Source organism: Rattus norvegicus, chromosome 2 (assembly GCF_021556685.1).
Source record: "Rattus norvegicus strain SHRSP/BbbUtx chromosome 2, alternate assembly SHRSP_T2T, whole genome shotgun sequence".
Classification (NCBI taxonomy): Eukaryota; Metazoa; Chordata; class Mammalia; order Rodentia; family Muridae; genus Rattus; species Rattus norvegicus.
This window is the reverse complement of record NC_141535.1, coordinates 196,859,426-196,874,366: the sequence shown is the minus strand read 5'-3', so window position 1 is coordinate 196,874,366 and position 14,941 is coordinate 196,859,426. Positions and strand designations below refer to the sequence as shown.

Genomic DNA, 14,941 nt, shown 5'->3' with positions numbered 1-14,941 from the left:
ATTTAATCAGAATGAGAAAACTTTCTCTGTGCTTAAGAAGATCAGTTAAGGATTTCTCATACAGAGCAGTGCTTTCTAACATGGCTGGAGGTCAATTCATGGGTTTTATTACCTCAGGAGATGGTGTGGCTTAGAGCCTCATTTTGGAGTATTTCAGAGTCCAGAAAAGAAATCCAACCAAGCCAGCTTGAGGAGACAAGGGCGCTTCAGGGCAGTGGAGCGGGTGCAGCGGGATACAGATAATTCCGTGTTGTTTTTCGCGGACCGACTCTGCATCGCTCTTTCTCTCTTTTCCATTACGTTGGTGTCTCTCGCAGACAGACTCTTTCCCTGTGGCTGCAAAGGCAACTGCTGTTGGCACTGGATTTGCAACATCCCACAGCTCCCACAGCTTGCTACAGAGCAAAGAACAACACTTTCTTTCCCAGGAGACTAGCTCACACATCTCACTCTCTGAAAACAATTGTTTGGGTCACATGACCACCTCTAAACCAAGGAATAGATTGGCTCTAGGTCCCAAGCCCAGCACTATGGCAGGACCCTTAAGGCCCTTTAATTGACAGCCCCAGTGTACTCAGGAGTGAGGGACTATTCCCATAAAGCAACAACCATGTGCAGTTACCAGAAGGGAGCAGGTTTGCTGGGCAGGCAAATGCAGTTGCTGTCGGCTAGAGTTAAAAATATGCTCTAGGTAAATCCCTGGGTGATCTAATGCATCATCTTAATGGGCTATTCGGGGGAGTGGGGAATGCTTAGAAGATTTCATTGCATGTTCACTCCATGCCTTGGCAGGATTTATGGACTCGGTCTCCATTGTATTGCTTTGTGTTTTGTATGTGGCCTGCCCTTTAATGGTTCCTTTGTCTACCTTCACCCTCACAACCTCCTCCTGCTTTCAAGGATACCTTAAAGGCTCAAGTTCAGGGAACTTGATGGTCCAAGACTGAAAACCATAGCCTGCTTAAATGAGTCATGGGGGTGGATAGAATGGCATATGGAAAGCCCTGAAAAGATCTCTGGGCTCGAGATTGGAAGTCAAGGGTCTCTGCTGGCTCATAGCCTTCACAGCTGCATGACTTTGGACACACCACCACCCTTGGCATCCCCTTTGCTAAAAGAGGGGCTAGGCTAGATGGTCTCTGACGTCTCTTCCACTGCTGACATTCTGGGAATCTGTGAATGTTATTAAATTCATGAATCGGCTTCTTTGCCTGGAACAAGTCAGCTTAAAATACATGCAAATTGCACTAAGTATAGCTGTTCCCCTGCTGAGGCGGCAGCCTGGCATATTTACATAGTTTGAAATTGGCTGCTGCATGCACAGGGTGGGGGTGCAGTAACAGGCTCCAGGCTGGGCCAGCAGCAGCCACCTTAACCCAAGTGAGGTCCTCTACCTTTCTCAGCCTGGAGTTTGGATACTTGCTGCTAGCAAGGAGGAGGAGGACAGACAGACCCCCTGGCATCCTGTCTTGGCGTTCCCAACCTATTGTCTTATTTAAGCCTCACTGCAGCCGTTGCTTAATAAGTCAAACTGATCCATGTTGCCAGTGAGAAATCCCAAGGTTGTAGCTTGCCCAGGACTACACTACTGGTCCACCTTGAGTTTGAAATGTAGGTCTGGCTTCTTCCAAAACCCCAGTTCTTCCCATCAGTTGTTTCCTTTTCGCATACCCAAGCTTAGCCAAGGATGAAGCTCTCCTGCTAGACTCTTGTTGGCTAGCAGAAGTCTTTATGCCTTCAACAAACACTCAACAAGTGTCTCTTCTGTGCTAGGCTCTATACTAGGGACTCTATAGGAATCAATAAGGTCCTCTTGGAGCTTATATTCTGGTGGGAGAGTCAGAAAATAAACAGGCGAATAAATACATGGAACAGATTGTGGGTTGTGATGAATGTTCAGAAGAAAATAAACAGAGAACAGTTGCCAAGAACACGGAGTTCTTATATGGAAAGGCTGTTTAGGAAAGACCTGCCTGCAATGGTGGCATCTGAGCCGAGGGCAGAAGGTTGTCAGTGATGAAGGTGACATCAGTACCTCTTAGCTGTGCCACCTTCAGTGACTCACTCTGTGTTACAGTCCCTTCAGCTTTGTGCACAAGGCCTCTCACACAGCGACTGACACGTTAAATCTGCCCACTATTTGCTATTGTCATTGTGCTCTCTGACCTGACCTAGGCCTGGCACTTGTATTATTTATGGCAATGCAGCTGCCTGATTGATTACTCCATCTACGGTCAACTCCAAAGATTCCTAAGCCTGGTAGGGCGTAGGCGCCAGGCTAGGAGTCAGAGCCTAAGTTCCCATGTTAGCGCTGCTTTTTGAAGGGAACATACAGGATCTCAGGACCATCTATCAGGTAAACTATGCCTCCCAGGATGGCTGTGACACATTAGGACACGACAAGGCTTTGGAACCCTTTGCTTATATCAGTCTCTCCATACGTTTACATATGTTGCATTGACAAGGTTCTTTGTATCCTTGAACCCCTTGCGTCATCTGCAGGAGGGAATAATGGTCCAGACCTCTCTGCTCCTGCAAGGTTCAGACTATATTGAGAATGCGAGAGCCCCTGTGGAGGGTGGAAACAAGACTGCAAGATTCTTTTTTCTTCCCTGAAAGAATCATAAAGATTCATTCATTCATTCATTCATTCATTCATTCATTCATTTGACAGTGTTTCTCCATGTAGCCCTAGCTATGTTGGATCTTGCTCTGTAGATCAGGCTGGCCTTGAACTCACAGAGATCCACCTGCCTCCTCCTACTGGATAAGATTAAAGGCGTGTGCTATCATCGCTCAGCATGACAAGAGACTGCGAGGTTCCTTTTAGTCTTCATCTTTACCTCCTTCCTGCTGGCAGCGGTAGAACTGGCTGGGACTGCTCTGACAGTCAGTAGGGACCTCTGGAGATCAGAGGGTAGCTAGCTATATTATCTGTGGGCTATTGCTGGGTCTCCTAAGGTAAAAGAAGGGAATCTAGTCTCATGAGCCACCGAGTGGAGTCAAACGATGCTTGCTGGAGTCAGTGTTCCAGAACATTAATCCAGAGGAAACTGGACTTGGGTTTGTACTGTGTCCAGTCTCTGTAGAATTGGAGGGAACAGAGGAAGATGCAGGGTCCTGTCAGTGAATCTTCACACTAGCGCTTCACAGGTAGGATGGCCCAGTTTCACAGAGGGAAGGAACTGGCTCAACCTCACTCAGCTAGCTTGAAAATAAATCTAAATCTACATCTGATGTGGAAATATTGCAGTCCCACTGGCTTTTCAGAGAAGTCTCTGGATCAGCACATCTCCAGCTCTTCAGTCTTTAAGGGAAGAAGCTGAGGTAGAAATGGCCGATGGTCACACTTCAGTCCTATCAGAAGAGTGTGACAGTGTCTTAGTTAGGGTTTCTACTGCTATGATAAAACATCATGATGAGGGGACTGGAGAGATGATTCAGGGATTAAGAGCCCTGTCTGCTCTTCCAGAGGACTTGGGTTTGATTCCCAGCACCCATGTTGTGGTCACAACTGTGTCTAAACCCATTTACAGGAATATGTTATGGTTTCTGTTAGTCTATTCAGGTACTGCGTGCTTGTGGTACACAGACATGCTTACAGGCAAAACACCATACAAGCAATAAAGAATTAAAAAGAAAAAACAAAACTACCATGATCAAAATCAACTTGAGTGAAGGAATGTTTCATTTCACTTCACAGAGTGAAGTCCATCACTGAGGGCATAAACTCAGAGCAGGAACCTGGAGGCAGAAACTGAAACACAAGCCATGGAGGAAAACTGCTTACTGGCTCGATTGCTCCCTACAGTATTTTTTAAAAATAGTGCCCAGGACTCTAAGATCAGGAATGGTTCTGTCAAAAGTGGGTTGGATCTTACTACATCAATGGAGAAAACACACCACAGGATTATCTAGAGGTAGGGGCATTTTCTCTGTTGACGTTTCTCTCTCAAAATGGCTCTGGTTTGTGTCAACTTGACATCTAAACACATCACTGTTAAACTTTAACCCCTCCTCTCTTATTAATCTCCAATATCTCACATTAATATTAAAATCACAACAAAACATTCTGACTTTTCCAAGTCCCATGGTCTTAAAAAAATTCAAACCCTTTAAAAGTTCAGTCTCTTTAAAACATTCAAAGTCTTTCTAAAATATCAAAGTCTCTTAACTGAACTCCTGTCAAATCAAAAGTAAGTTAAATACTTTCATATTCCAAGAAAAAAGAAAACAGGGAACAATCACAATCTGAACAAAGCAAAACAAAATTCCAGTGGTGTGAATAAATTAGTGTCTAGTGCTAGGATTCACCCCTAATTCTCTGGGCTCCAAAGAAATTAGACAGTCACATTTCTCTGGCTCTGCCATTCACAGCACATGGCACTTGGCTCAGGCTGGTTTCACTCCACACATGATGCTGTCCTTGGTAGTCATCCCATGGTACCAGCATCTCTAAAACATTAAACTCTCTATTGCAATTGGGCTGCATCGTCACCTGTCCTTCTGGGATGTCCTCAGGGACTCTGATCCCTGATCCTGTTACATGGTGCCAAGCCTCAACTTTTCTTCATGACCTCTTCAATTCTTGGGCTTCTACTTTAACAGCACAAAGTACAGCCTTGGCCCTCTCTGGATCACAGATTCTGTGTGCTAATCTTGAGGGAATAGATTTATGATCCAAGAGCCAAGATTCATGATTCTCAATGATGCTGGTCTCTTTTTAATCACTGTTAATTTCTTAGTTCCAGCTAACGAGCATCCAACTGTCCTAGTAAAGTAAAGGTTTCACTTAAGTGGTGCTATTCTCTTGTTAATCATGGCTGATTCTTCAGCCCCAGCAGACCAGAAAAATAGTTTCTTAATTCAAAATGTTAAACAGCTCCAATAGAGTCTTTAAGGGACTCAGAAAACTTCCCTCTGCAACTTCATAAGCCAGACCTCCATCATCTGTGCAGCCCTCAACATTATTCTCCAAGTTCCCACAAAACACATTAAGCTCTGAACATCCAGTGGGGAGCAAGACAATAAGCAGCATTCCTCCAAATCCAAATGCCTCCACAATCGTCCCCCTAATACATGGCTGTGTCTGTCTCACCCTATTCCTGGTACAAATTCTCTCTTAGGGTTTTTATTGCTGTGGCAAAACACCATATCTAAAATAACTTAGGGAAGAGGGAGTTTTTGTCTCTTTTTTTTAAACCTCACATATCACTGTGAGTCCATCACTAAAAGAAGTGAGGGTAGGAGATCAGAGTTGGAACCTGGAGGCAGGAACTGAAACAGAAGCGATGGAGGAATGCTGTTTACTGACTTACTCCTCATGGGTTACTCAGCCTGCTTTCTTATAGCCAGGATCATCAGCCCATGGGTGGCACCACCTAAAGTGAGCTGGGTCCTACCACATCAGAAAAGAAAAGGCACCCTAGGCTTGCTTATAGGCTAATCTGGTTGAGGCATTTTCTCAGTCGAGGTTCTCTCTTCCAAAATGACTCTGGATTGTATGAAGTTGACATAACGCTAGCAAGCACGGATTGTTACCTAGCTCAAGGTTCCACACAGCATTTTATAGTTGGATGAAGCCTTGTTTGAAGCTCATTTTCTCACTTTGTTTAAGAGAATAGGATACCCACTGTATGCATTGGCCATATACTGAATGTGTTTGAAAGAGTAGAGTACGTTGTGTGTGCATCACAGGGCATCCTGGAGCAGGAAGCATTGCAGGTCCCTGTCTGGGAAGGGTTGACACATCTAACTTATTTTGTCATCTGGCAAGCTAAGGGAGATACTGCAGGTTGTCATATGATTTGGCTCATATATCAAAGTCCAGAACCTGAGCCTATGCCAATCTCAGGAGGTGGTGAAACTTTTAGAAAGTAGGGCCTAGTGGGAGGAAAGTATATCATTGAAAAGAGTGCTCCTGAAGATCAGATCAAGATCTTCCCCTCCCTCTTTACTTTCTTGCTAACTGTGAGTTGAGTAATTTCCTCAGCTGCACATTTCTGCCACGATGTATTGTGTTGCTCCAAGTTCAAAGTGACATCTCCAAGTAATCTTGGATTGAAACCTCTGAAACCATGAGCCCAAGCTCCCCACTCTTCCAGGTAGGTTGGTTTTCTAGATGTTTTATCATCTGTGCAGAGACCTGACTAGTGCAGAAAGGAGAAGGAAAGATGGAGGAAAATAAGGAGAAGTACTGATCAGGGTCTACTACTGGAAAAGCAGACACTGAGACCAGGAAAGGGGTTCTGAGAATAGGGGGGCATGTGTATAAGCCATGGAAAATAGTGACAGCCATGAACTGGGGGCCCAGCATTCCGGGCCCTTATCCTCATTTTCAACTTCAATCTGTGCTGCTGGCCTCAGACCTCTTGTTCATATGAGTCAGGCAAGTTCAAAGGACTCTGTCTCTTCATGTTCCATTTCTTCATACCTCTGCCAGCTCACTTAAGACACAAGAATAGTTTTACAACTGGATAGAAACAGGAGATATGAATTGTCTTTAGGGAGTCCCAGAGGAAGGCCATAGACATGGTAAAGGAACTGTGGCTGGAAAAAAATGCATGACACTTAGCCTAGGAGAGGATCTATGGGCCACTTGTGGCCCCATTTTGGAGCTCGGGAAAGATGCAATGTCTCAACATGCTCTCTCTGGGAACAGTGATGGGAGGACCCCCATGTAGGTGTCCTATAATACAGACTGGAATCTTCTGTCTTCCTCTTCCTACCTGATCCTGGTATGCTGGGCTTCTACAGTCTGCAGTTTCCCTTCTAGTCAGGTCCTTCAACACACTATGATCATGCTGAATCCTTCTAGGAGCCCCAGGTACCTCAGTGCTGTCTTCTCTGAACTCTCTGCCCTGTTCCCCTGGTCTAGAAATAGGTATCTTGTTGAGTTTCCGAGCACTCAGAAATTCTTCAGTGCTTGGAGCTCCTTCACCCTAACCCTACATCTCAGTTAGTCCCAGATGAGTCAGGTCCACTATTCCTTTTCCTTTCCCAGGAATTTTAGATGTTCTAGTTTCAGTAGACTCAGACTACAAGTATCATGTCATGTCATTTGTGTTCAATTGACTAGATTTAGAGCCACCACAGAAACACATCTCTAGGTGTGCCTGTCAGGATGTTTGTAGAGAGGTTTAGTTGAAGAGGAAAGACCCATCTTGAAGGTGGGTGACCCCATCCCAAGGGTTAGGATCCTGTAGCATAGGGGAGGGGGATGGAGAAAGTGAGTTGAGCACCAGCATTTGATTGTCTTTGCTTCCTGATCATGGATTCAAAGTGAGCAGCTGTCTTAGGCTCCTGCCACACCCAACCTTCCCACTATGACTGATTGTACTCACAATCTGTGAGCCAAAATAAACCCTTCTTTTCATCAGGCATTTTGTCATAGTAACAAGAAAAGCAACTAATATAGTGTCCTAGATCAGCCTTCAGTTAGAATGGAACCTTGTCGGGCTTTGAGTGGCCAGTGACAAGACCAGTCAAGACTGCTGGATGGGGCCCAGGGAACAATGTGTGAGCCTAACTCCCTCTGACAAGTCCAGGAACTGCACCCCAGAGGCTGGCCAAGTTGAGGCCCAGGGACACTCCTGCTGGCAGGGAAGCTGGTCAGATTGATCTTATAATTAAATCAGGACTATGCCTGGCTGACCATCTGGGCTCTATCCCCATTTGGGCTTTCACTCTTGGCTTCCAAGATGGACCAGCCCTACCTCCAATCAGACAAAAGAATTATGGTGGGGCATAAAGTTGTGGTAGGATCTCATGCAAAGGGTAATCTTGATTTGGTCTGTGTCTGAGGGAAATCCCCTAAAGCTCAGCTGTCCATACCCAAGGCTGTTGAACTATAAGTGATAAGAACTTAGAAGAGTGCCTTGGGAAATTAAAGCCATCCTTGGTTTTGTCAATGTATTTATCACTAGAAAAATATGGCTCCAATATGCCAGATTCTCAGGCCCAAACCCCTGAGTCCTCCTGGATGTCTTTGATTCCCTTACACTGAACTGGTCTAGCAACAGGCCAGTTAACATTACCTTCTGTAAATATCCAGAATGTAATGATTTCTTTTGAAAATCACCTCTTGGATGGTCCCCATCTAAGCTGACATGCTTGTTCACGCCATTAGTTGTTTTTTACTCTGCTAGGTCTCCACTCTCACCCTGCTGTCTCATCTAGACATAGAGGTTTGGGGTCAAGCCCAACCAAATTTGAGAGACTGAAGAGGTGCTACAATTTCTTGCCTCACCAAAGCATAATCCAGAGTCCTGTCTTCAGCCTCCAAGGTGTCACCAGGTCCCTTTCCAATCTTCGTGATTTCTTTTTCATTTTCTTTGATCAGTATGCTCCTGCAACCCTGGCCTCAGACATACACCCTCTGCTTCCCTGGGGCCATTTCCTGGACCTGCAAAACCCTCTCTTTGTAAGTCTACAGGGCTACCCCTGATCTTTTTACAGTTTCTTTTCAGATGTTACTTTATGAAGCTTTTCCCAGTTGCCCTATATAAAAAGTGTCCCCTCCCCCTATTCTATTTCCTTTCTCTTTCTGAATTTCTCACTCATCACCCACCATAAGGCCAAGTCAAGTTCACAAGAATAGTACCTCTAATGGCATTATCTCCTGGACTATCATTCCCTATAAAGCAGGAAAGCACTGGGCTATGGTAGGTTTCATTCATGCTCATTGACTTTGTGACTAGGTCCCAGGAATTGCTGTAATTGTTAACTATGTTAACTACTGATGATTGGTCAGCTCCCTAAGAGGCGTGTTATATGAGGTCATCATCTCATATTATCCTAGAGAGGTAAGTGATGTTACCTCACTTTGTAGGTGAGGAAGTTGGAACTCAGTGAGCCCAATTACACAGGCAGAAAACCAGAGATGGCCAGTGCAGCCCTGTGGGCACAGAGATGGGTACCATGGTTTACAGGGTACTTCTTCCCCTGAGCAGAAGGTATCATTTATTGAATGGCAGCCATTGTGTTAAGTGCTTCACGTGTAACCATTGTGCTTCATGGCTGTCCCATGAAGGCGTTCTTCCTGTTCTTACCTTTGCTTATAAGCCAGGCGACTTGGTCAGATCTAAAGGAAAGGGTAGTGCAGGCAATTCCTTTATCTGCTTCTTAGACCTTGACCATGCAGAGTGAAGAGGAGACCTAGAGAAGAGGCTCAGCAGCCCCGCTCTTCTCTCTTTCTCAGGAGCTGGGGCCCAGGGGAGGAAGGCTTTTTTCAGGAACTTTTAATATAGCGATTGCTCATTCACACCTTGCAGCCTCATGAGTGCCATTGACAAAAATACCCAAGGAAGGTGATCCAGTTTCGCTGCACATTGCAATCCCCAGACGTTCTGACTCTCCCCCAAGGCATCAAGATGGTCACATTACTGAATTTTCATGGAGGCTTCCATATATCAGAGGGCTCAGGGGAATAGAGTCAATGTCTTTGGGTGGTGTTAATGCAGTATTACTGCCACCTGGGTGCTGGCCCCACCAAGGTGGTTTCATGTCCTGGGTTTCAGTGACTTCCGGATTTGAGTATTGAATATGTTTCTCGTTAGCTGTGAATGTGTGGGTATTAATGTGTCTCTCTGCATTTTTAATCCTTCGTCTAAAAATTCACATAGTGACAGTGACCTCACAGCACTGTAAGAGTTAAATGAGATTGCACAGGCAAAGTGCCCAAGCACAACACTCTGGAGTGGCTGGAGTTCTTTTAACCATGGTCAGATTTGAATCATGCTTTCAGCCAGTGTATCTAGTGTACACAACACCCTCTTACTCTTATCAGCTTTCAGAGTCACCTAGGACTTTATTTACCGTGTGTGTGTGTGTGTGTGTGTGTGTGTGTGTGTGTGTGTGTGTGTGTTAACATATGTGTGTCTCAAAATAGTTCTGTTCCCTCTTTACCTTTGAGAGAAGCAGAAGTGAGATCCACAGCTGAAGAGGAAGGAGTATTAGGAACTGTTAGGGCAGTTGTTTATGAGGGAGTGTGCTGCTAATGACATTGTCCAGGGGTCTTGGTTGGGTTTGTTTTCTCTGTCAGTTACAGAATTAAAAGGCAGGAAAATTCTCCAGTGCTACAGGGAAGTGGAGAGATTTCAAAGACCTCAGATCACACCAGACAGAATCGTAAGTTGAAGAAAGGAGTTCATTGGGGTTAAGGAAACAGAGGCACACAACAGACATATGGGGTGGGAAGTAGGGCTCAGAAAGCCAGTCTCTTCTTGAGGGCTGGGTCTCTAAAGAGTCTTCTGCCCCTAACTTAGAGTTGGTTGGTTTGAAGACAGTTTGGATGGGTAAGTGGCCCAGGACTGTTGTTCAAAGCTTCTGATCTGCTTTAAAGCATCTCTTTTTGACTCATTCAACCCATCCATCAGCAGGGGGTCTGCCAGTAGGAGTCAAAAACCTACAAAGACCTTGCTTTAAGCTGTTAGGCTTTTGTCATAAGGCAGGAGGGAGAGGAAGAAGCCATACTGGAAACTCACCACCTTTATTATGTAGTCATGGCCTCTTTCCCTATCTGTTTGCTTACCAGGGAGTCTAACCCTAATTTCACCTAAGATTTCTGGTCCCACCTAGTGCCGGAATGCTAGGCATGCCACGTCTGGATGGTAAGGTTGTGGGATGTGTAGGCAAGGTACCTGTCACCTGCTGCCTTGTACTTTACTTGACTGGGGTTTGAATTGGGTTTTGCCTCCTGAAATCGGGTGACACTTAGCTGGGGCCCTAACCTTGTTTCTGTAAGCAGTGCCAGGCAAATCATTCACCTAATACCCTTGGTGTGTGATGCTTTAGCTCAGCTTCCTGCCTGGTCTGGCTTCTTCCACTTAAAGGGGAGGAACTGCTTCTTCTGTAGGCTGGAGGCTTTCCCTGGTCCTGATGCTGTTTTACAAGGATCTGCATGGTGGGCTTAAAGCCAAAATAAGGCCTTTCACAACCTAGCCCTGCCAGGCTATGTGGGTTAGTTTGATTGTTGTCAAGGTTACTTAGCACTGATGATGTTCTCTTATTTGTCTCTAAGACATTGGATGCCCTCAGTTACAGGGAAAAAAGGCAATGGTAACAGGAGGATTCTATTGATTGCTAGGCTCATGAAGAAAGGGCTCCAGGCACACAGAGATCTGCCAGCTCTTTGGCTATGTGACCTTGGCCTAATACATCCTGAGTCTCAGTTTCCCAATATGTAAGCTGCAAACAATAACACCCTTCTTACAGGACTTGCAGGTAAATGAATGGCATGCCACTTGGGAAATACCTTTTGGAGTATATAATGCACCAAGTAAGTCCTTGGCACATACATGGCACCAAATATCCTTATTGCCAGTGTGCATTGTTTTTGTATCCTCTATGTACTGTAGAGCAGAGCAGAGAATGGAACCCAATCCTGACTCCTAGGCAACAAGATTTCTCAAGACTTAGAATCTGGGAATCTTGAGGGAATCCCTTTAGTGTTCTGATTCCTTGGGATAGGGTTGGCCGTGTGACTTCTGTAGGATTTGGCTCTGGACACTAGATGTTCTGGGATGTGTGGGGCAGGGCATTTGGAAATGGGGGCCATTTAAATCCAGTAACGTAGATCACCTGCACAGAAGGGTCCTAGATTATCATCCTATCTCTGCAGGACCAACAACATGAATAGCTTGGTAGCCATTGTGCATAGGTGGGGTAGATACTCATTCATTCGATGGATATTTGTTGTGTCTGGGTCAGCATCAGATAGTAGGTATTAAGAGATTAATGACATATGTAAGATGCCGAGGTTGGGTGAGGAGAGAAGGCGCCGTAAGTCACAGCGGCTTTCCTTCTCACATGACTATTGGCTCCTCCAAGAATCAGCAGAACAGATAGTGTAAATCTTCCATCACTCCAGACCTGGAAAGAGCCAGGTTTTCTTTAGCGCTGGCAGCCGTACAGACAGAAGATCTTCCTCCTCCTAACTCCACTACAAACCATTAAGCATCCAGGGACCTGGCCAGCGTTCAGGGTGGAACAGGTACCAGGCCAGAGAACCTTGATCTTTTCCTGATAAGGCAGTGATTTGTGGAAGCAGCTGGTTACTGACCTAAAGAGGAGTGTTGGGAGGAGGATGAGGGGTAGCCTAAGGGAACAAAAGAGAGTAATAAGCATGGTGAGAAACTCAGGGTGAGAGTGGATCAAAGAGGTTCGGACTTGGCATTTACATATCATTGAGATAGCATGAATTTCACATCAAAACACGTGCTTCTTCACAGTTAACCAGCCTGGGAACACTTCAGGTCGGGATTCTAGGGCTCAGACCCTGGCACAGCTACTGCAGAAGGACAGATTAATAATAAGAGGTGTTTGGTGGGGTTAGTAAGGGGGTGATGGGCAATGCCTGGTCTGGCTCTGTGTCAGTCACAACCACACTTCCGGGTGAATCTCTCTCCTTTCTTGGTAGGAAGGTGCAAAGAGCAAGAGTTTTTTTAAATAAATGAAATAATTCTGGGACAATCTTTTTCCACCCCAGACATTAGAAGTCATCTAAGTCTATGCTGAAGCAGTGGTTTTAATTCTTGGGTCCTGGGGACAGCTGCAGAATACTGGCTGAGATATGACGTGTCACATACGATTTCTAGAGGTTTCAAACCTTCTGGGGTTAATCTGTGTATATCTTGGGTTAGATTAGGAATCATTAGAGTGGGAGAAGTTGGTAAATGCTTTAACACACACACATAAACTCACACACACACACACACACACACTTGTGTGTAGGGCACAGGCTGATGTGTTTTCCTTCACCACTTCCCTCTTCAGTGTTCGAATAGTCTCTCATAAAACTGGAGCTCAGTTTGGCTGTACTGCCTAGCAATGAGCTCCAGGTATCCACCTGCCTCTGTCTCCCCAGAACTGGGATCACACTTGTGCAGACCTCAGCATCCAGCTTTCTCATGCACGTTGGGGACCTGAATTGGGTATTCAAGACTTCAGCAGGCACTTTACCTCCTGAACAATTTCCCCAGCCCCAAATCCATCCATTTATGTCTCAGATTGCTCAGTGTCCTGCTCTGTATGGTGTTTTCAGCAGGGGAGTTTGTGAGAAGATACATTTACATAGTTTTTGCTATTTACAATCTACTGGATGCTCATTTAATCTTCACAAGACTGAGCAGGCTTCATGTGTCCTTTTGCAGATGTGTGTAAACCGAGGCTCAGAGATGTATGTTCCAAGGTCTCACAGCTGTGAGGGACACAACAGACACTCAAGATGCTCCTTTGGTAGGAGCTCTTCTTTCACAAGTTCAGGGGGTTGGGAGTGAGGGCTGCATTTTGTTTTGTAGTTGGACCAATACGGTGCTGCTTTTCCCTACTCACACCTGGTCCTGAACTAGATGGGATCTTTCCCTAGTAAGTGTTCCAACCCATTATCATCCAAGCCTCCCTGAACTGGGAGTTACTCGTGGGCACAGTTCAGGGCTCTGGCCTTTACGATGGAGAAAAACAGGGTAGGAGCTCCAGGCCTGGCAGAGAAGGTCCAGCATGCTCAATTGGCTTGGGAAGTCTACACTGCACTATCTGATCACTCTCTCATTAAGTAGAGACTACTGGGGACCTTGATATTTCAGTTCCCACCCATAAAGCTTTTATTTTCTTCCCTCCACACGCTTCCCCTAACTAGATCTAAGCACTCAGGGTCAGACAAAAGTCTACAAAGGTGCCACCCCTCAGCCCCTTGTAGTTAGGAATTTCATGTCTGGTAGGGTAGACTAACAAGAGGGTTAGCCTGGGAGCCTGACTGCACTTCCCACTTTGAGAAAGGGAGCCTCATCCTGTTACTCAGAGTGATCTTCTCTGCAAAGGTCTAGAGATCTTGCAAGCCTCTCGTGCCACAAGACATACTCACCGTGGAAAGGCCAGCATCAAATTGCTTCACATATTTTTATCCTCTTCCTTGTCACCTCAGTGCCTGATGCCCAGAAACACAGCCTTCTAAAGGTAAGATTAAGATGCGAGGGAGGGTCGGGTAGGATAGAGGAAAGGCTTGGTTGGTTTCCCAGTGGCAGAACGTGGCACACTGTTAAGAGGAGAATCTGGGAGTCTGGAATGGGAGGCTTGGGCAAGATAAGAGATGGGTGTTGGGTGAGACCGATTGTATTTGCTGGTGGCTAAAGGCAGATTTCATTGTGGTCATCCTCTATACCATGGCAGCTTTTGAGCCACCTGAAAGGTAGGAGGTCCAGTTCTGGATGCATATAACCCCGAGAGGCAAGAAGACACATGGGCCTCACCTCTCCAAGGGGCGCCTATATAGCTAGGGAACCAGGCTCCTCCTGTTTCTTTTAATTTAATTTTATTTTGGGGACAGGGTGTCACGTGTTCTAGGCTATGCTCAGACTCATGTAGCTAAAGATGGCCTTGCATTTCTGATCCTCCTGCCTCCACCTTCAGAGTGCTGAGATTATAGGCGTGTACCCCCATGCTTGGTCTGTGCAGTGTTAGGGACTGATCTCAGAGTCGTGTGAGTGTTACCTCTATCATCTGAGAGATATTGCCATGGCTATTTCTTGAAAGGTCAAGGTAGGCAGTATCATTTGAGAGCTGAGAGTCTGGCTGGTCCAGGCTCCACAGCATGTGCAGCAGTGAGGAGTGACTTTGGGTATGCAGGCAGTAGGGCTAGCAAAGGTGGATGACGTAGGAGTTAAAGTACCCCTAGGCTGGCTTCGGATTTTGTGCTAGATTCCTCCTTTCCCATATATTCTCTAGCCATACCAAAGACGCTGATGTAATGGAGGCAATCCCAAGCCCATTTCGGCTCTCCCCATGTCCCACGGTGTCTACACAGGGCTCACAGGCATTGGCAGATGGGCATAGAGCCAAGATAGTCCCTGGTGGACTGCAAATGGGCAGTTCTAGTCTGATGACCTTTCATGGCTTCAGAGAGTGGATAGGAAGACAGGCACATTTTTATTTCGTAAAGACAATA

At 45.8% G+C, this 14,941-nt stretch overlaps 1 protein-coding gene across 2 annotated transcripts in view; it reads left to right on the top strand.

Moving 5' to 3' along the window:
- The window catches only part of LOC147996484 (uncharacterized), a 62,335-nt gene that overhangs the window by 23,004 nt on the left and 24,390 nt on the right, over window positions 1-14,941 (top strand). Inside the window, exons 1-2 of one of the 2 annotated variants that reach the window (XM_087642354.1) lie at window positions 13,152-13,236; window positions 13,818-13,953. The exons of the other annotated variant lie outside the window; for it this stretch is intronic. Coding sequence (XP_087498480.1) covers window positions 13,226-13,236; window positions 13,818-13,953 — 147 coding nt within the window. The 5' untranslated portion in view covers window positions 13,152-13,225. Of the gene's footprint in view, window positions 1-13,151; window positions 13,237-13,817; window positions 13,954-14,941 lie in introns of those variants that run through there. 2 annotated transcript variants of the gene reach the window in all.